This window comes from Lactuca sativa, chromosome 8 (genome assembly GCF_002870075.4).
Source record: "Lactuca sativa cultivar Salinas chromosome 8, Lsat_Salinas_v11, whole genome shotgun sequence".
In the NCBI taxonomy this organism is placed as follows: domain Eukaryota; kingdom Viridiplantae; phylum Streptophyta; class Magnoliopsida; order Asterales; family Asteraceae; genus Lactuca; species Lactuca sativa.
In genome coordinates, this window is record NC_056630.2 from 180250378 (window position 1) to 180265476 (window position 15099).

Genomic DNA, 15099 nt, shown 5'->3' on the forward strand with positions numbered 1-15099 from the left:
CCTGATCTGATCCATACTCCCGGATCAATAATTGTACCCATTCCATACTCCCAGAATAGGGACAATTAACTATAACCTAATCCTGATCTGATCCATACTCCCGGATCTATCAATGTGCCCAATCCATACTCCCGGACTAGGGACAATTAACTTAGTCTTAATCCATACTCCCGGACTAATAACAAGTTTTATCTCTTTACCTGATCCATACTCCCAGATCTAAAACTAACCTCTTGGTCTAATCCATACTCACGGATCTAAAACTAGCCTCTTGATCTGATCCCTACTCAGGGATCTAAACTAATCTCTTGATCTGATCCATACTCACGGATCTCATCTACCCATGTCCTACCCAACATATTTGTAGTTACAAAATACATATACAGTTTAACTCATTAAAACCTATATAGTTCATGCATTCCACCAACATCTCAAATAAACAACAATATATAAACACATAGCACGTATTTCATAGCAAATACTTAATATTTACGTGTTAGAAGAAAGTGACCACACACTCACCCAAAACATATACTTAATACATTCAATCAATACTTGTATTATAATTGTGTTTATGAAAGGGACTATACACTCACTTGATCAGAAGATGATCAGACAACACTACGGCTTGCAATGGTAGTATTCTTCGGTGAAACCGGGATCACTTCACACACCGTGTTTCTCGCGGGAAGAGCTTCGGCTCGAAAACTCTTTTCTTCTCGGGATCTTCGGGCTTCGCGACTTGCTTCGGGTCTCAGGAATGATACCGGGGCTTCGGGGGTACTTCTTTGCACGTAAATCGATGCAATATAGGTGAGAGATGAGAGAATGAGCAACCAAACTCGGCTGGCCCTTCAAATCTATTTATAGGGCAAAACTGGCCCTTGCCACGTCGTGGCACTTTTTTCCACGTCGTGGGCTTGGTCGTCACTGCATGCGTCATCACAAGTTGCATCTGGGGGACTCCCGGAGGTGTCAGAAGACTTGCCACGTCGTGGCACTGCTTGCCACGTCGAGATAGTTTTGGGGTTTCGCGCCCCGGACTTCAGAAATTCATAACTTTCGCATACGAACTCCGTTTTCGACGTTCTTTATATCGACGCGTAGGTGAGATTATGATCTATAACTCTCATTTAGAATCCATAGGATAATTTTGACTTTATTTTTAATATATTATAAATATATTACTTATATATTATCTTTAGTAGGCCGGGACAGGAAAACTCCGTTCAAAATTCATAACTCCTTCATCTGAACTCCGTTTTCGTTTGTCTTTTTATCGTTGGACTACCATCGAAGACATCTTTGACTCTCATTTAGATCACTAAGGATAGATATCTATCTACCTTAAATTCACTATTTACATCGCGCTGGGCTGTGCTGGGTTGTGCCGGTTCTGTCGCGAAACTTCGACAGGTCATAACTTCTTCGTTATAACTCGGATTTTGGCATTCTTTATATGCCGGGAAACCTTGTAACATATACTAAAACTTGGTTAAGATTAATACTTCTAAATAATCTTCCATCAAAAATTCATTTTTGATGCTTATCGTCTCTAAATTGACTAGCCCGGATCTACAGGCGTTACAGTTATCTCCCCCTTAGGATGATTACGTCCCAGAATCATCAAAGAAATAGGGCTTGAATAATGATTCCACACGTTATCTCTTCATCCTAGGTAATAACCGTAACTTCTATGTTTCCTCGAAAGAGTATTTAACTCTATGGCTTTCTTGACCGCAGACGATGCCCAATCTTGCATCTGCTTATCGTACTATGTTGTACTTTCAATCATAACTTCCGAGTAACAAAATAAATCCTTATTGAGGACTCTTTCTTCTTCTTAGGATAAGCACTTTCATTCATCTATTGCAATAGATCGATGGGTCATGTTCTAATGACCTGTCATCGTATGATGCAACGCTTAGACTCAAGTCTCTTAGAGTCAAATTCCAGAATGAAATATACCTTCCTTCATATTCTAATGTGATATGATCACATTTTTAACATGTAGCATGCCTAGCTACAAACTCCTTTTTTTTAATGAGCACGATACTATCAATCGCTTTGATTTCAATCTTTTGACTTGAGTCAGATGCTACCTCGAACTTGGTTCTTTGAACCACCTAACAAACTCCTCGTAGTCAGACTCAATTTAAATATGACCACTAGGTTCGGAATAACAACCATCTTGCTAGTCACTACCGAAACAAGGGTAATGACACACTTGAACAAAACAGAATCAATTACTAGCTTCTTGGTAACCTTGTGACTTTCCTTGATCTAAGTGTGAGTCCCGTGCTTCCGGTAGTATATGTATCTACTACCTTTCACACCGAATCATACTCGTCCCAAGTATTGTCCCGCAGTCGACCAAGTCACCATACAAGAAAACCAGACAATGATTCAACACATCAGTTAGCAAAACTAGGGTTTATATTATTTCCTTGAAACTATTACACAAAAGTTCAAGTTCACCCTATAATATGCCTCTAATAGGCTACACCATAAGTTACTACTCACACTGCTACTTCATAACTTGATCTTTGGATATAAAATCCTCATCCTTGATTCCTCGCGTTGTTATCTGCTTCATAAAAGATCATTTGAAATGCTCTTGCCTTTGGCTTTGGCAGCACATTTGTCTTGGTAATCTCTTCCCTTCCTGGACAGTCTTGTTTGAAGTGTCCTTCTTCACCACACTTAAAGCAGGCTTCTCTTTTGTTTGGGCATTTTCTGGCGTAATGACTAGTCTTCCCGCATTTAAAGCAGGTCATTTCTTTAGAGCATTCCCCAATGTGCTTCCTTTTGCACTTGTCACACCATTGTGCTCCTTCTTCGAGCTTCTTCGAATCAGACTTCGAAAATTTTCTCTTCTCATTGGACTTTGAAGATCCTTCAATCTTTCTTTTCTTGCCCACCTCGATTCTCTCTAGACCCCTTTCCTTTAACTGGGTCTCCACATTTCTAGCTGCTCGGACTGCTGTCTTCAAAGTAGTTGCCATCTTGACCGTTGGGCCAAAGTCGGCAGGCAGTCCATTTGCGAACCTCTCAATTTTTGAGAGTTCAGTTCGCACTAATTATGGAAATAACTTCATCTTTTCGGTAAATGTAGTAGCATAATCATCAATGCTCAATTTACCTTTCTTCAGGTTCTGGAATTCATTGTTCAGATCAATCAGATCTATTTCTGAGCAGTACTGCATCTTTAACTGCTCCAGGAATGATTCCCAAGACATCCTTAGTGCTTCCCCTTGGGACATCGTATCTGCCAGTAACTTCCACCAACTCAAGACTCCAGTCTTTAGTTGTTTAACTACAAAGACAGTCTTCTGTTTGTTGCTACAGTCGCAACTTTCAAACACCATCTCCATTTCGGGGATCCAGTCCATAATCTCTACAGACTTTGGGCTCCCAGAAAGACTTGGGGGTTTGGCGCACAAGAAATTTTTATACATACGTCCATTCCTGTTTATTTCCCTTTTCGGGTCATTCCTTTCTACCACTAGGGGTTCTGCTTGTCCAACAGTCCCACTTTAGTTACCTCCCTCCGAATGCCCTCCATTCACTCCAAGCTCTTCCACTTGAAGTGACACTTCCTCACGATTCTGTTGGAGTAATCACATTGTCTCCTCCATTTGGCGATCCAACATCATCTGTATCATCGCTTGCACCCCAGCCATCGTCATTGGCTCTGGTGCTGCTGCTACAACAGGTGCTTGCTCAACCACATGTGGTTGATTCCTGTCTTCGTTCACATTTCCAACTCCACTTTTGGTTCTTAACATTTTTGATCTACACACCGAATAAGGTGAATTTAGATCCTCATTCACGGTAGATATTTAAATCATCCTTATCGCTCCAAAATGTTTACATGCTAGTTCTAATTTCATAGTCGTACGCTTAGAATCCTAAACACATAAGGTTTCCAGATCTGGTCGGCAACAGACCATAGATCCGAACAAATAATAGCATCAATTAAGCTATCTCACAAAACAATTAGCACATAAAAGCATATTAGGCATCATTCCTAAAATAAACTAGTGCTTGTGTCAATTTAGGTGTGCTACCTAACATATTTTAGACACACTCCTCACAATCATTACTTAGCATTCTAAGTTTAAGTCTAGAAATTTCCTACAAATTCCAAGTTCGCTTAAACTAATGCACTGATACCAACTGTGACATCCCCAATTTCACGGCCAGAAAAGACCGATTTGTTTATGCTTTGTTTTTAAAATCAGAGCAATCTTTTAAAGAAAACGGTTGCGGAATTTGTTCCCAAAACAAGATATGATAATAACTTATCAAAGCATTTCTCAAAGAGAATGTGTTTTCATTTAATAATAAAACCTCGGGATGTCATGTTCCGATACAGACATATAAGCATAAACAGAACTTACGTTTAGTTACACTAATGATTTATATCTTCTTTAAATCTCTCTGTGAAATATGTCTTCGTATCGATACCTGTGATACAAAGAAAACTGAGTGGGTCAGGCTTGGGAGCCTGGTGAGCATATAGGGTTTTCATCCCACAATGTTATATCATATATTTATAAATATAGAACATTCAAACTTGTACATTTTCACCATATAAAGGCAACTCTTATCCCACCCCATCGATCCTCACAACGACACGATCTAAACTCTCGTATCTAAAATTTTCCTCTTTACCTGATCCCTACTCATGGATCTAAAATTAGCTAACCTTTTCACCCGATCCATACTCACGGATCTAAAACTAACCTTTTCCCCTGATCCATACTCACGGATCTAAAACTACCTTTTCACCTGATCCATACTCACGGATCTAAAACTACCTGATCCATACTCACGGATCTAAAACTAACCTCCTGATCTGATCCATACTCCCGGATCAATAATTGTACCCATTCCATACTCCCGGAATAGGGACAATTAACTATACCCTAATCCTAATCTGATCCATACTCCCGGATCTATAACTGTGCCCAATCCATACTCCCGAACTAGGGACAATTAACTTAGTCTTAATCCATACTCCCAGACTAATAACAAGTTTATCTCTTTACCTGATCCGTACTCCCGAATCTAAAACTAACCTCTTGGTCTAATCCATACTCACGAATCTAAAACTAACCTCTTGATCTGATCCCTACTTAGGGATCTAAACTAATCTCTTGATCTGATCCATACTCACGGATCTCATCTACCCATATCCTACCCAACATATTTGTAGTTACAAAATACATATACAGTTTAACTCATTAAAACTTATATAGTTCATGCATTCCACCAACATCTCAAATAAACAACAATATATAAACACATAGCACGTATTTTCATAGCAAATACTTAATATTTACGTGTTAGAAGAAAGTGACCACACACTCACCCAAAACATATACTTAATACATTCAAACAATACTTGTATTATAATCGTGTTTATGAAAGGGACTATACACTCACTTGATCAGAAGATGATCGGACAGCACTATGGCTTGCAATGGTAGTATTCTTCGGTGAAACCGGGATCACTTCACACACTGGGTTTCTCGCGGGAAGAGCTTCGGCTCGGAAACTCTTTTCTTCTCGGGATCTTCGGGCTTCGGGACTTGCTTCGGGTCTCGGGAATGATACCAGGGCTTCGGGGGTACTTCTTTGCACGTAAATCGATGCAATATAGGTGAGAGATGAGAGAATGAGCAACCAAACTCGACTGGCCCTTCAAATCTATTTATAGGGCAAAATTGGCCTTTCCCATGTCGTGGCACCTTTTTCCACGTCGTGGGCTTGGTCGTCACTACATGCGTCATCACAAGTTGCATCTAGGGGACTCCCGGAGGTGTCAGAAGACTTGCCACGTCGTGGCACTGCTTGCCACGTCGAGATAGTTTTGGGGTTTCGCGCCTCGGACTTCAGAAATTCATAACTTTCGCATACGAACTCCGTTTTCGACGTTCTTTATATCGACGCGTAGGTGAGATTATGATCTATAACTCTCATTTAGACTCCATTGGCTAATTTTGACTTTATTTTTAATATATTATAAATATATTACTTGTATATTATCTTTAATAGGCCGGGACAGGAAAACTCCGTTCAAAATTCATAACTCCTTCATCTGAACTCCGTTTTCGTCTGTCTTTTTATCGTTGGACTACTATCGAAGACATCTTCGACTTTAGTTTAGATCACTAAGGATATATATCTATCTACCTTAAATTCACTATTTACGTCGCACTGGGTCGTGCCGGTTCTGTCGCGAAACTTCGACATGTCATAACTTCTTCATTATAACTAGGATTTTGGCATTCTTTATATGCACAGAAACCTTGTGACATATACTACAACTTGGTTAAGATTAATACTTCTAAATAATCTTCCATCAAAAATTCATTTTTGATGCTTATCGTCTCTAAATTGACTAGCCCGGATCTACGGGCGTTACAGGTTTTAAGCACAATAACCCTTATATGGCTGAATAAAGCTAGGACCTTTGGACTTTATGGACGTCACAAGGTCCAGATCTGAAGTCTAGACCTCCTGATAGACTCAATGCACTCAATGTCCCAACTAAAAAGGTGGTAAAAGCCCTAACTTCCATAATCATGAGATCTAACCAAAAAGATGGGAAAGGTGTAGGCTTTTTACCTTCCACAGTAGCTTTGGTCGATAAGCACAAGATCCAACAGTTTTTCCTCGTCCCTTGCTGGATAATCTCCTATTCTCCTCAAAAGATGCACTAGAATACTCAAAGATTAGCTCTATAACTCTCTTAGCTTACTACAAACGTTTAGGGTTTCACACAGGGGACTTGGACAGCTGGTGAGGCGGAAATGAGGACATAAGTTCTCTTAAATAGGCCCCAACCCCGGAGATTTAGGGTTTCACCTCACAACGCCAACTCGGCAAGTCACCTCTCTGACTCGTCGAGTCGATCATTAAACCCACATGACCAAAACGAACTCTACTCGACGAGTTAGTCTCACAACTCATCGAGTCACTCATGAAATCCCAATAATAAATAATAAAAGAAATACCTGAGAGTCAGGATGTTACACTCCAGTCCCACAACTCAGGTCAGACTCTCCATTCGTGGTATCTCAGTGAGGACCCTCCGGTCTCCCAACTCGGTCTAGACCCTCCGGTCCTAACTTAATAGAAACACAGAACAACATACCGCATGAATCACAAAGACATAATGCATAACATCGCAATACTCAATATAATCACATAAGACCCTCCGGTCACACAGAGATTACCACTCTAGGTAAGTATAGTGAGAAGACTCACCTCACAGAGTAAAGCAAAATATCCCGCACTCGAGCTTCTGGTCAAATATCCGCCCCTCCATGGCCTCCAACATCCACAGCTGACCAAAACCCTAAAGTCAACGGGAGTCAACAATGAAAACCCTACCTACTCGTCGAGTTGACTCAACTCGCCGAGTACAACTCATGAACTCGTCAAATTCCTCAGAACTCAGTAATCGCGAAAACCCAGCTCTACTCGCCGAGTTGCTAGCTAACTCGTCGAGTCCATGTAGCGTCTAAAAGATCAGGAAAACCCTACCTACTCGTCAAGTTGTCTCATCAACTCGTCGAGTCCACTCTGAATCCAAAGACATGTAAAACCCTCTCAACTCGTCGAGTTGTCTCATCAACTCGTCGAGTCTGTCACGCGTCCAAACCATCGGGTATACCCTAACCGACTAGTCGAGTCATCTCACAAACTCGTCGAGTCTATTCAGTCCATTTCCTCATTTAGACAATTTTGGACAGAAATAAGGTCTCCTACTTTGGATCTAGTGTCCTAAGGCTGAATCATCATGTAAAGTTGCAACCTTTAAGTTCATGCATGGCATATAGGGCTCAAGATGCCAAAACAAGCTCCAGAAAGGTCTTTATGCTCGAAGACTTGCCCAAAGCTTAATAAAGCTGGAATCCTTGGGCTCATAGGAACTCATATAGCTCATATATGTAGTGTCAACTTCCATGACCAACTTAACAACTCCAAACCAAAAGATGGATGGGATAAAGCCCTAAAAATCTCTAGAAAGAGATCTAACAAAAGGAATGATTAAGGAGATAGCTTTTTACCTCCAACTGACAGCTAGCACCGAAAGAACACTAGACCTCTTCTCGTTCCAAACCTTCTTGCTCTTCTTTCCTCTTCTAAAAATGCACTTGAACACAAGATCTTTAGCCTTTCTCTCTCTCTCTCTCTCTCTCTCTCTCGCTCTCTCTCTCTCTCCCTCAAAACGACTACAACTCGTCTAGGGTTTCTCTCAGTGTGTCTAAATGGTCTGGGAGGCGGAAATGAGGGCTTAAGGGCCTTTAAATAAGGTGCAAGCCCTACAATTAGGGTTTTCTCAATACATACTCAACTCGTCGAGTCCAACCCCCGACTCGATGAGTAGGCTTCAAAACACGCATGTCCAGCTCAACCCCTACACGACAAGTCGGGACCAACCAACTCGTCGAGTAGGTTCCCCAGAGTACATTATAACTCTTAAATTCTCATCCAGGATTTGGGGTGTTACATCTTCATTCTACTGAGTTTTATCCGATTGAAGATTTTGATTGTACCATCGAAATACTTTAATCTGAAAGTGATATCATGACTCTTAGATATCTAAGCAATCGAAACACCTTGATTTTCTAATAGGAGTGAGCCAACCCAAACCTGTCAATTGAAAAATCGATAAAAACGAAAACGGAAATAGAAAATGACGGTTTAGGTATGAGTATTTCAAAAACCAAAATAATGGGTTCACTTTCGGTTTGATCTTATAAAAATCAAACACATACAATTTAGAAATTAAATTTATTAGAAACAAATTAATGATAATAATTTTACATTAAAGAGTGAAACTTAGAAACAAACACGAAGTTGTCCAACTGGTTAAGGCCCAGGTTCGAATCTCCCCTTTGACATGAATTGTTCTATTTTGTTCAACAATAATTTATCCAACATACCTTGTAAATTCTTTTTATAACTTTCAAACTTGTCTCACATCAGATATCGTATGAAAGTTACTCCCTCTTCATCATTAATATAAGGAAACACCAAGTTATCAATTCTCAAAGTTAGGTTTGGAATGAATTTGGGTCTAAACCTGAAACCGATTTGGGAAAATCGAAAAACCGAGAGACCAAACCTATGGTTTGGGTGTAGGATTTAGTTTTAAATATATAAAAACCGATAGTATTGATTTGGGTTCGGTTTTTGGTTAAAACCGACCCATGCTTACCCTAATAAATGATAATAAGAATGGTATAAAAGTCGGTTTTTATGAGTTATGGATCATCTACATAAGAAAATTGAAACCTCATATCCCTCATCTATTGTAAATTATTTCTTTAACTTTCAAACTTGTCCCGCATCGGACCTCATATGAAAGTTACCCCCTCTTTATCTCTTATATAAGCAAGCACCAAGTTATCAATTCTCAAAGTTATGTTTGGGACGAGTTTGGGTTTAAATTTGAAACAGATATGGGAAAACCGAATAACTGAAAGATCGAACCCATTGGTTTGGGTTTAGAGCTTAATTTTAAATATTTGAAAAACGATACTATTGGTTTGGGTTCGGTTTTAGGTTTAAACCGACTCATGATCACCCTAATAAAAGATAGTAAGAATGGTATAAAAGTCACTTTCTATGGGTCATGGATCATCTACACAAGAAAATTGAAACCCCAGAGACCATAAATGCAACGAAAAAAAAGTTAGGAACGAAACATAGGAATCTAGAAAATCACAGGGACCATTTGTGTAATATTGTTTTTGTCTATATCCTTGTAAACTTATATAATTATGTCTATATCCTTATAAAATTCAAATTGCATTTATATCCTTGTAAAACCTATAAACCCACAAATATACTCAAAATACTTAATTTAGTCATAATTATCTATATAAAAAAATCAAGAACATTATCTTTAAATTAGATTATAACTAACTAAAATACACATTTATAATTCTTCCAACAATCGAACTCCTTATTTACAATCGAACTCCTTATTTACAATATCGTTATTCACAAGTTGATTCTTTGTCGCTTCACATTATGTATAATAGATTAACAAAATCTTGTAATTCCATATTCCTAATCGATTGCTAAATAATATATTTTATCTCCTACGGTTGATTTAGGAGGCCTGCAATTATTCTCCTCTAAAAAAATTGTTGTGCAATGAATATGCAATTGGTGGTTATGCAATGAGAGTTGCAGCTCCAAACAAGTGTGTTCAGTTGCTGTTATTGATCGACATCTAGGAAGTAGCTATCAATATTGACAATGGATTTGGTTTAGGGATGAGTTTTTTAACCGAAAAACCAAACCGGAACCGAAACCGGTTAGGGCCAAATAATGGTATTCGGTTCGTTCCCAGTTTCCCCAATCTATCGTTTTCGGTTTTCGGTTATGGTTCTGAACACTTTCTTATATAGTGTATTTCCTAGTATAAGCAAACTGGAACCAAACTGGAATTGGTTAGTGTTATTCGGTCCGGTTCGCGGTTCCTCATTTCCTCCTTAATAGGTATCCGGTTCTTTCGGATCCCGTCATTTTTGTCGGTTCCTGGTATACATCCCTAATTTGGTTGATGAACACGTTTTGATTGATGGTAGCTTCATGTCAGATTTTGAATTTCGTACCTAAACTTTGCTTGCTAGGTCGATATTATTTGAGTATATATGTGAGTTTATAGGTTTTATAAAGATGTACATGTAATTCAAAGTTTTACAATAATATATACGTGATTATGAAAGTTTACAAGGACATAATAAACGAAATTCTTCCAAATTACAATGTGTTGGTATCATTCTAACTTTCTTTTCTTATCATATTAAAGAACCAGCATCCATAGTAATATATATATATATATATATATATATATATATATATATATATATATATATATATATATATATATATATATATATATATATATATATATATATATATATATATATATATATATATGTTAATGCTTGAGCATTGTACCACATATATGAAATAATTAATAGAATAAACTTGCAGCGTTAATTATAACTGAAAGATATACAATGAAGTAAATTTTGAGTAAATAAAACTGTTGAAATAAATTTACAATTCCAGAAGGTGACAGTACTTGCATCATTAACTTGAGCAATAATTCAAACAGTTGCAACAACGACTTGACCAACACTTGCGATAATTTGTTCAGCGTATTCGTCTTCTGTGCTTTTCATAGCATGAACAATAGCAATAAGTGCGATCACAAATGCATAATCTGCATTCTTAGATATCGTCACCATGAATTTGCCCTTAGCTGACTTCACTTTCTTAGATTTTTGCATTTTATGCATCTACAATGCATCAATAGCAGACATATAAGAAAATTACCTTGAAGTATCATAATAAGTTAGTAACACATATACACAGTACGAAAATCACTAAATAGCAAAGTAAAAAGTAAGAAAGTTTTACTTGAGCTATTATCGTTGAAGAATCTCCCATGTAAATAGTGCAATTTTTCTTCGACCAGCTTCCTTTGATCTTGAAATCACATACACCTTTGCTGCTTGTTTTATCTGCCAAGAACACATGTAGACTCTTCCTAAACTGGATTATACTTGGTGTTTTTGTGCTAAACGCCAGATCGGAATTGGATGTACTTTTACCCCAGAAGGCATTCCATCGAGTATGGCTACTCAAGATCTGCAAATTAAAATATCTTAAACAAAGTAATTAAAGAAGACTAAAACAAGAAACTTTGTATCACCTTATCCCGCAGCATCAAAATGGGTTTGTCATCTGCACTGAGGAGTAGACGTTGATGATGGAATGTTGAATCGCATGGCTTTACTTTGAGCATGAGTTTATTTTCAGTATCTGTGACCACAAACTTTCCTTTTGAATTTGATTCCACTATGATATCAATTGGATATGGTGCAACAAACTGATGTCCTATTACAGAAGCTTCATTGGAAGTTTGTTGACCCATAATTATCAACACAAACAAATAGCTAGGATCGATGATGTTCAATTGAGAAAAGATTGTAGGAAAATGTTTTTTTGATTTGTGTTTATTTCTCCAAATTTGTAAGTATAAACGATTGTATAGATTAAGATTCTATGTTTGTGATGGAGATAATGTATTCAACTTTTATATATAGAGTCTTGGTCAAACGAAATGCCGCGTAAAAGTTTGCGTGATGAACAAAATTAAGTTGACATTTGACAAACTACACTAACCCAAAGTCAAGAAAGACATTTTGTTAAGAGATAATAACTAAAATAAGAAAAAAAAAAACAAAAATCTGAAGTAGTATATCACGAAATTACAGTTTTTTGGATGATTGTCCCCAAATAACCATCTATTTAATAAAATAAAATTTGCAAAGTATCTTTAACTTTGCGGAATTATTTTACAAATATTTTCGGTTACAAAAACGTCTGATTTGTTATTTCTCTAATTAATAACTATTTAAAAAAAGTGCAAGTTAATTGAAAATAATATTAATAGTTTGCTCGCCGAATGAGCGCTACCAATCTTGTTTTTAATTTGAATTTTAACGATTTTATTGATAAAAGTTAGGTATCATTGTATTTGTTCGTAGATAAATATATCAGATAGATACAACTGACTAACTTCAATTTATACCGTCAAATGAAAACATATTATATGTGACCTAACTCATATGTATGAAATGTACATAAAAATAAACAAGAAAACATACAAAAAAATTACGTTGAAAGATACACAAACTCGACTTCATACAAACACATACAAAAAAAATTAAGTTTAAAAAAAATACAAAATTAACGAACAAAAGTTCTAAATAAACGTTGAAATGTTGATCACCTTAAACGTATGCCGACACATACATAAAAATAAGCACATAATAAATTAGTTTTTTTTTTTTTTTTTTAAGTTCACAAGCAAAAGTTATTAAAAAAAATAAAATTATATATATTGTTGGGGGTGAACAAAAAAGTTTAGAAAGTTAATATGTCAAAGTGATATTTTACAAAGTTGTGGAATGGTAATTGTTAGTGAATGAGCTAAGCATTAAAGTTTAGAAAGTCGAAGGGATGAAATTGATATTTTACAAAGTTTAAAGTCGAGAACATCAAAACAATTTTATATAGTTGAGGGATGGTAATTATAGAAAAATCAAATTATATATATTATAATGGGCTAGTACAAAAGTTTAAAAATAAAGAATAAAAGTGATATTATTAAGATGTTCAAAGCTGGAAGGGTTAAAATCACAATTTACAAAATAGAAGGGTAAAAAATATTATTTTATAAAGTAAAAAGATGAAAAATATTCATAGATTGCTAACCGGTGTAACCCATACATTTTTTTACATTCTTTTCACGTTAAAAGGGAAAGGAGAACGTGTATTTCATTTTTTTAGACAAAACTTCAAAAATGGTCCTTGTGGTTTTCAAAAATATCAAGTTTAGTCTCTAAGTTTAAAAAACCTCACAGATGGTCCCTGTGGTTTCAAAACTTTTAACAAATGATCATTTTCGCTAACTCCGTTAGCTTTTGGCCGTTAAGTGAAGGACATTTCTGTCATTTCACTACCACATAGACAATTTATGAAGTTTTTGCCTTATTTAAAAAAAAGAAAAATATATAATTATTTAATATTAAAGGGTCTCTCTCTCTCTCTCTCCTGATCGGTCTTCCCCTTGAAATCACAACCCTCATTCCCGATTCTCAACCCTAAGAGAACACAAATCAATAATCAACAAACCAAAACCCAAATCTATCACCAATAAATCACTTATCCCCCTGAAATCTACTCAGAAATCTGCAAACATACGAAGGAAGACATTTCGATTGTTCGTGGTGGTTATTTCTATTTGTTAAGAAATCAATTCCACCGCCGGGAGATCCATTGTCGTTGTTGTGGTTGCCGGAATCTTTCTTGACGCCGAACGTCATCTTGTTGTTATGTATCCAGACTTCGAAAATCCCTTTATCGATCCCAATTTCGTTGCAGAATCCGATTATTAAGTCTTCGTCTCTCTTCTGCATCTTCCATCCGACTCGTTCAGCTAATTCGTGCATCTTTTCTTCCTGAGCTTGAGTGAATTTTGTTCGGAATCGTTTTTTCCCATTCGTGCATCTCTTCTTTCTGATATGTCGGAGAAGACATATCAGATGAGGGCAAGTGAGGGTAGCTGTTGGTCGGAGATAACATATAAATGGTGGTGGTGATTGTTCGTGGAAGAAGAGAAAGGGAAAAGGGTGAATCGGAAAAGTTGGAGCTCGAATTGGAATAATAGGAGTCTTCTTTGTCCGATAAAGATGCAGATTAGGCTCAACTGGAGCAGGGAAAAGAAATAGAGAGATTTCGATTCAATTAAAACACGAAACAGAGCTTTGAATCCATATCTGATTTGGAATTTGAGGTTTGATTGATAACGAGATTCAAAACCCAGATGAAATCAAGCTTGTGGAAATTTGATTTGGAATTTGAATCTTGATCTGTTTAGGAAGAAGACGTACAAGAGAAAGAGAGAGAGAGAGAGAGAGAGAGAGAGAGAGAGAGAGGTGGGACCCTTTAATATTAAATAATTATATATATATATTTTTTTTTAAATAAGGCAAAAACTTCATAAATGGTCAATGTGGTAGTGAAATGACAGAAATGCCCTTTACATAATGGCCAAAAGCTAACGGAGTTAGCGAAAAGGACCATTTGTTAAAAGTTTTGAAACCATAGAGACCATCTGTGAGGTTTTTTGAACTTAGGGACTAAACTTGATATTTTTGGAAACCACAGGGACCATTTTTGAAGTTTTGTCTTTTTTGTATTACATCCTATGTTGACTTGTCAATAAGACGGGTTTGGAACAAATCGTTTATGATCCAAACCATTTACAAATTTGAAAGTATGACATAACCATTAGACAACTAGATTACTACCCGTGGAAACCATGGTTAAAAAGGAAAAAACTCTACTGAAAATTTAAAAACATAATAACAAATCAAATATTTGTAAAAAACATAACATAATAAATTACAAATTAAAATGATGAATGAAGTTTGATTTCTTAAAATTAGGTAAAAGATGATATAAAAAGTTAAAATCTATAAATACTCG

The 15099-nt window shown here is 36.6% G+C and overlaps 1 protein-coding gene across 1 annotated transcript; it reads right to left on the reverse strand.

Annotated features, from left to right (window-relative positions):
* Positions 1-11001: 11001 nt before the first annotated feature.
* Positions 11002-12124, reverse strand: LOC111885750 (protein LURP-one-related 10). Its single transcript, XM_023881993.3, has 3 exons — positions 11756-12124; positions 11461-11691; positions 11002-11339 (listed from the first exon to the last, which is right to left on the reverse strand). Exons 1-3 carry the CDS (start codon positions 11975-11977, stop codon positions 11148-11150), a joined length of 645 nt encoding a protein of 214 aa, XP_023737761.1. The 5' UTR covers positions 11978-12124; the 3' UTR covers positions 11002-11147.
* Between the last annotated feature and the right edge of the window lie 2975 nt (positions 12125-15099).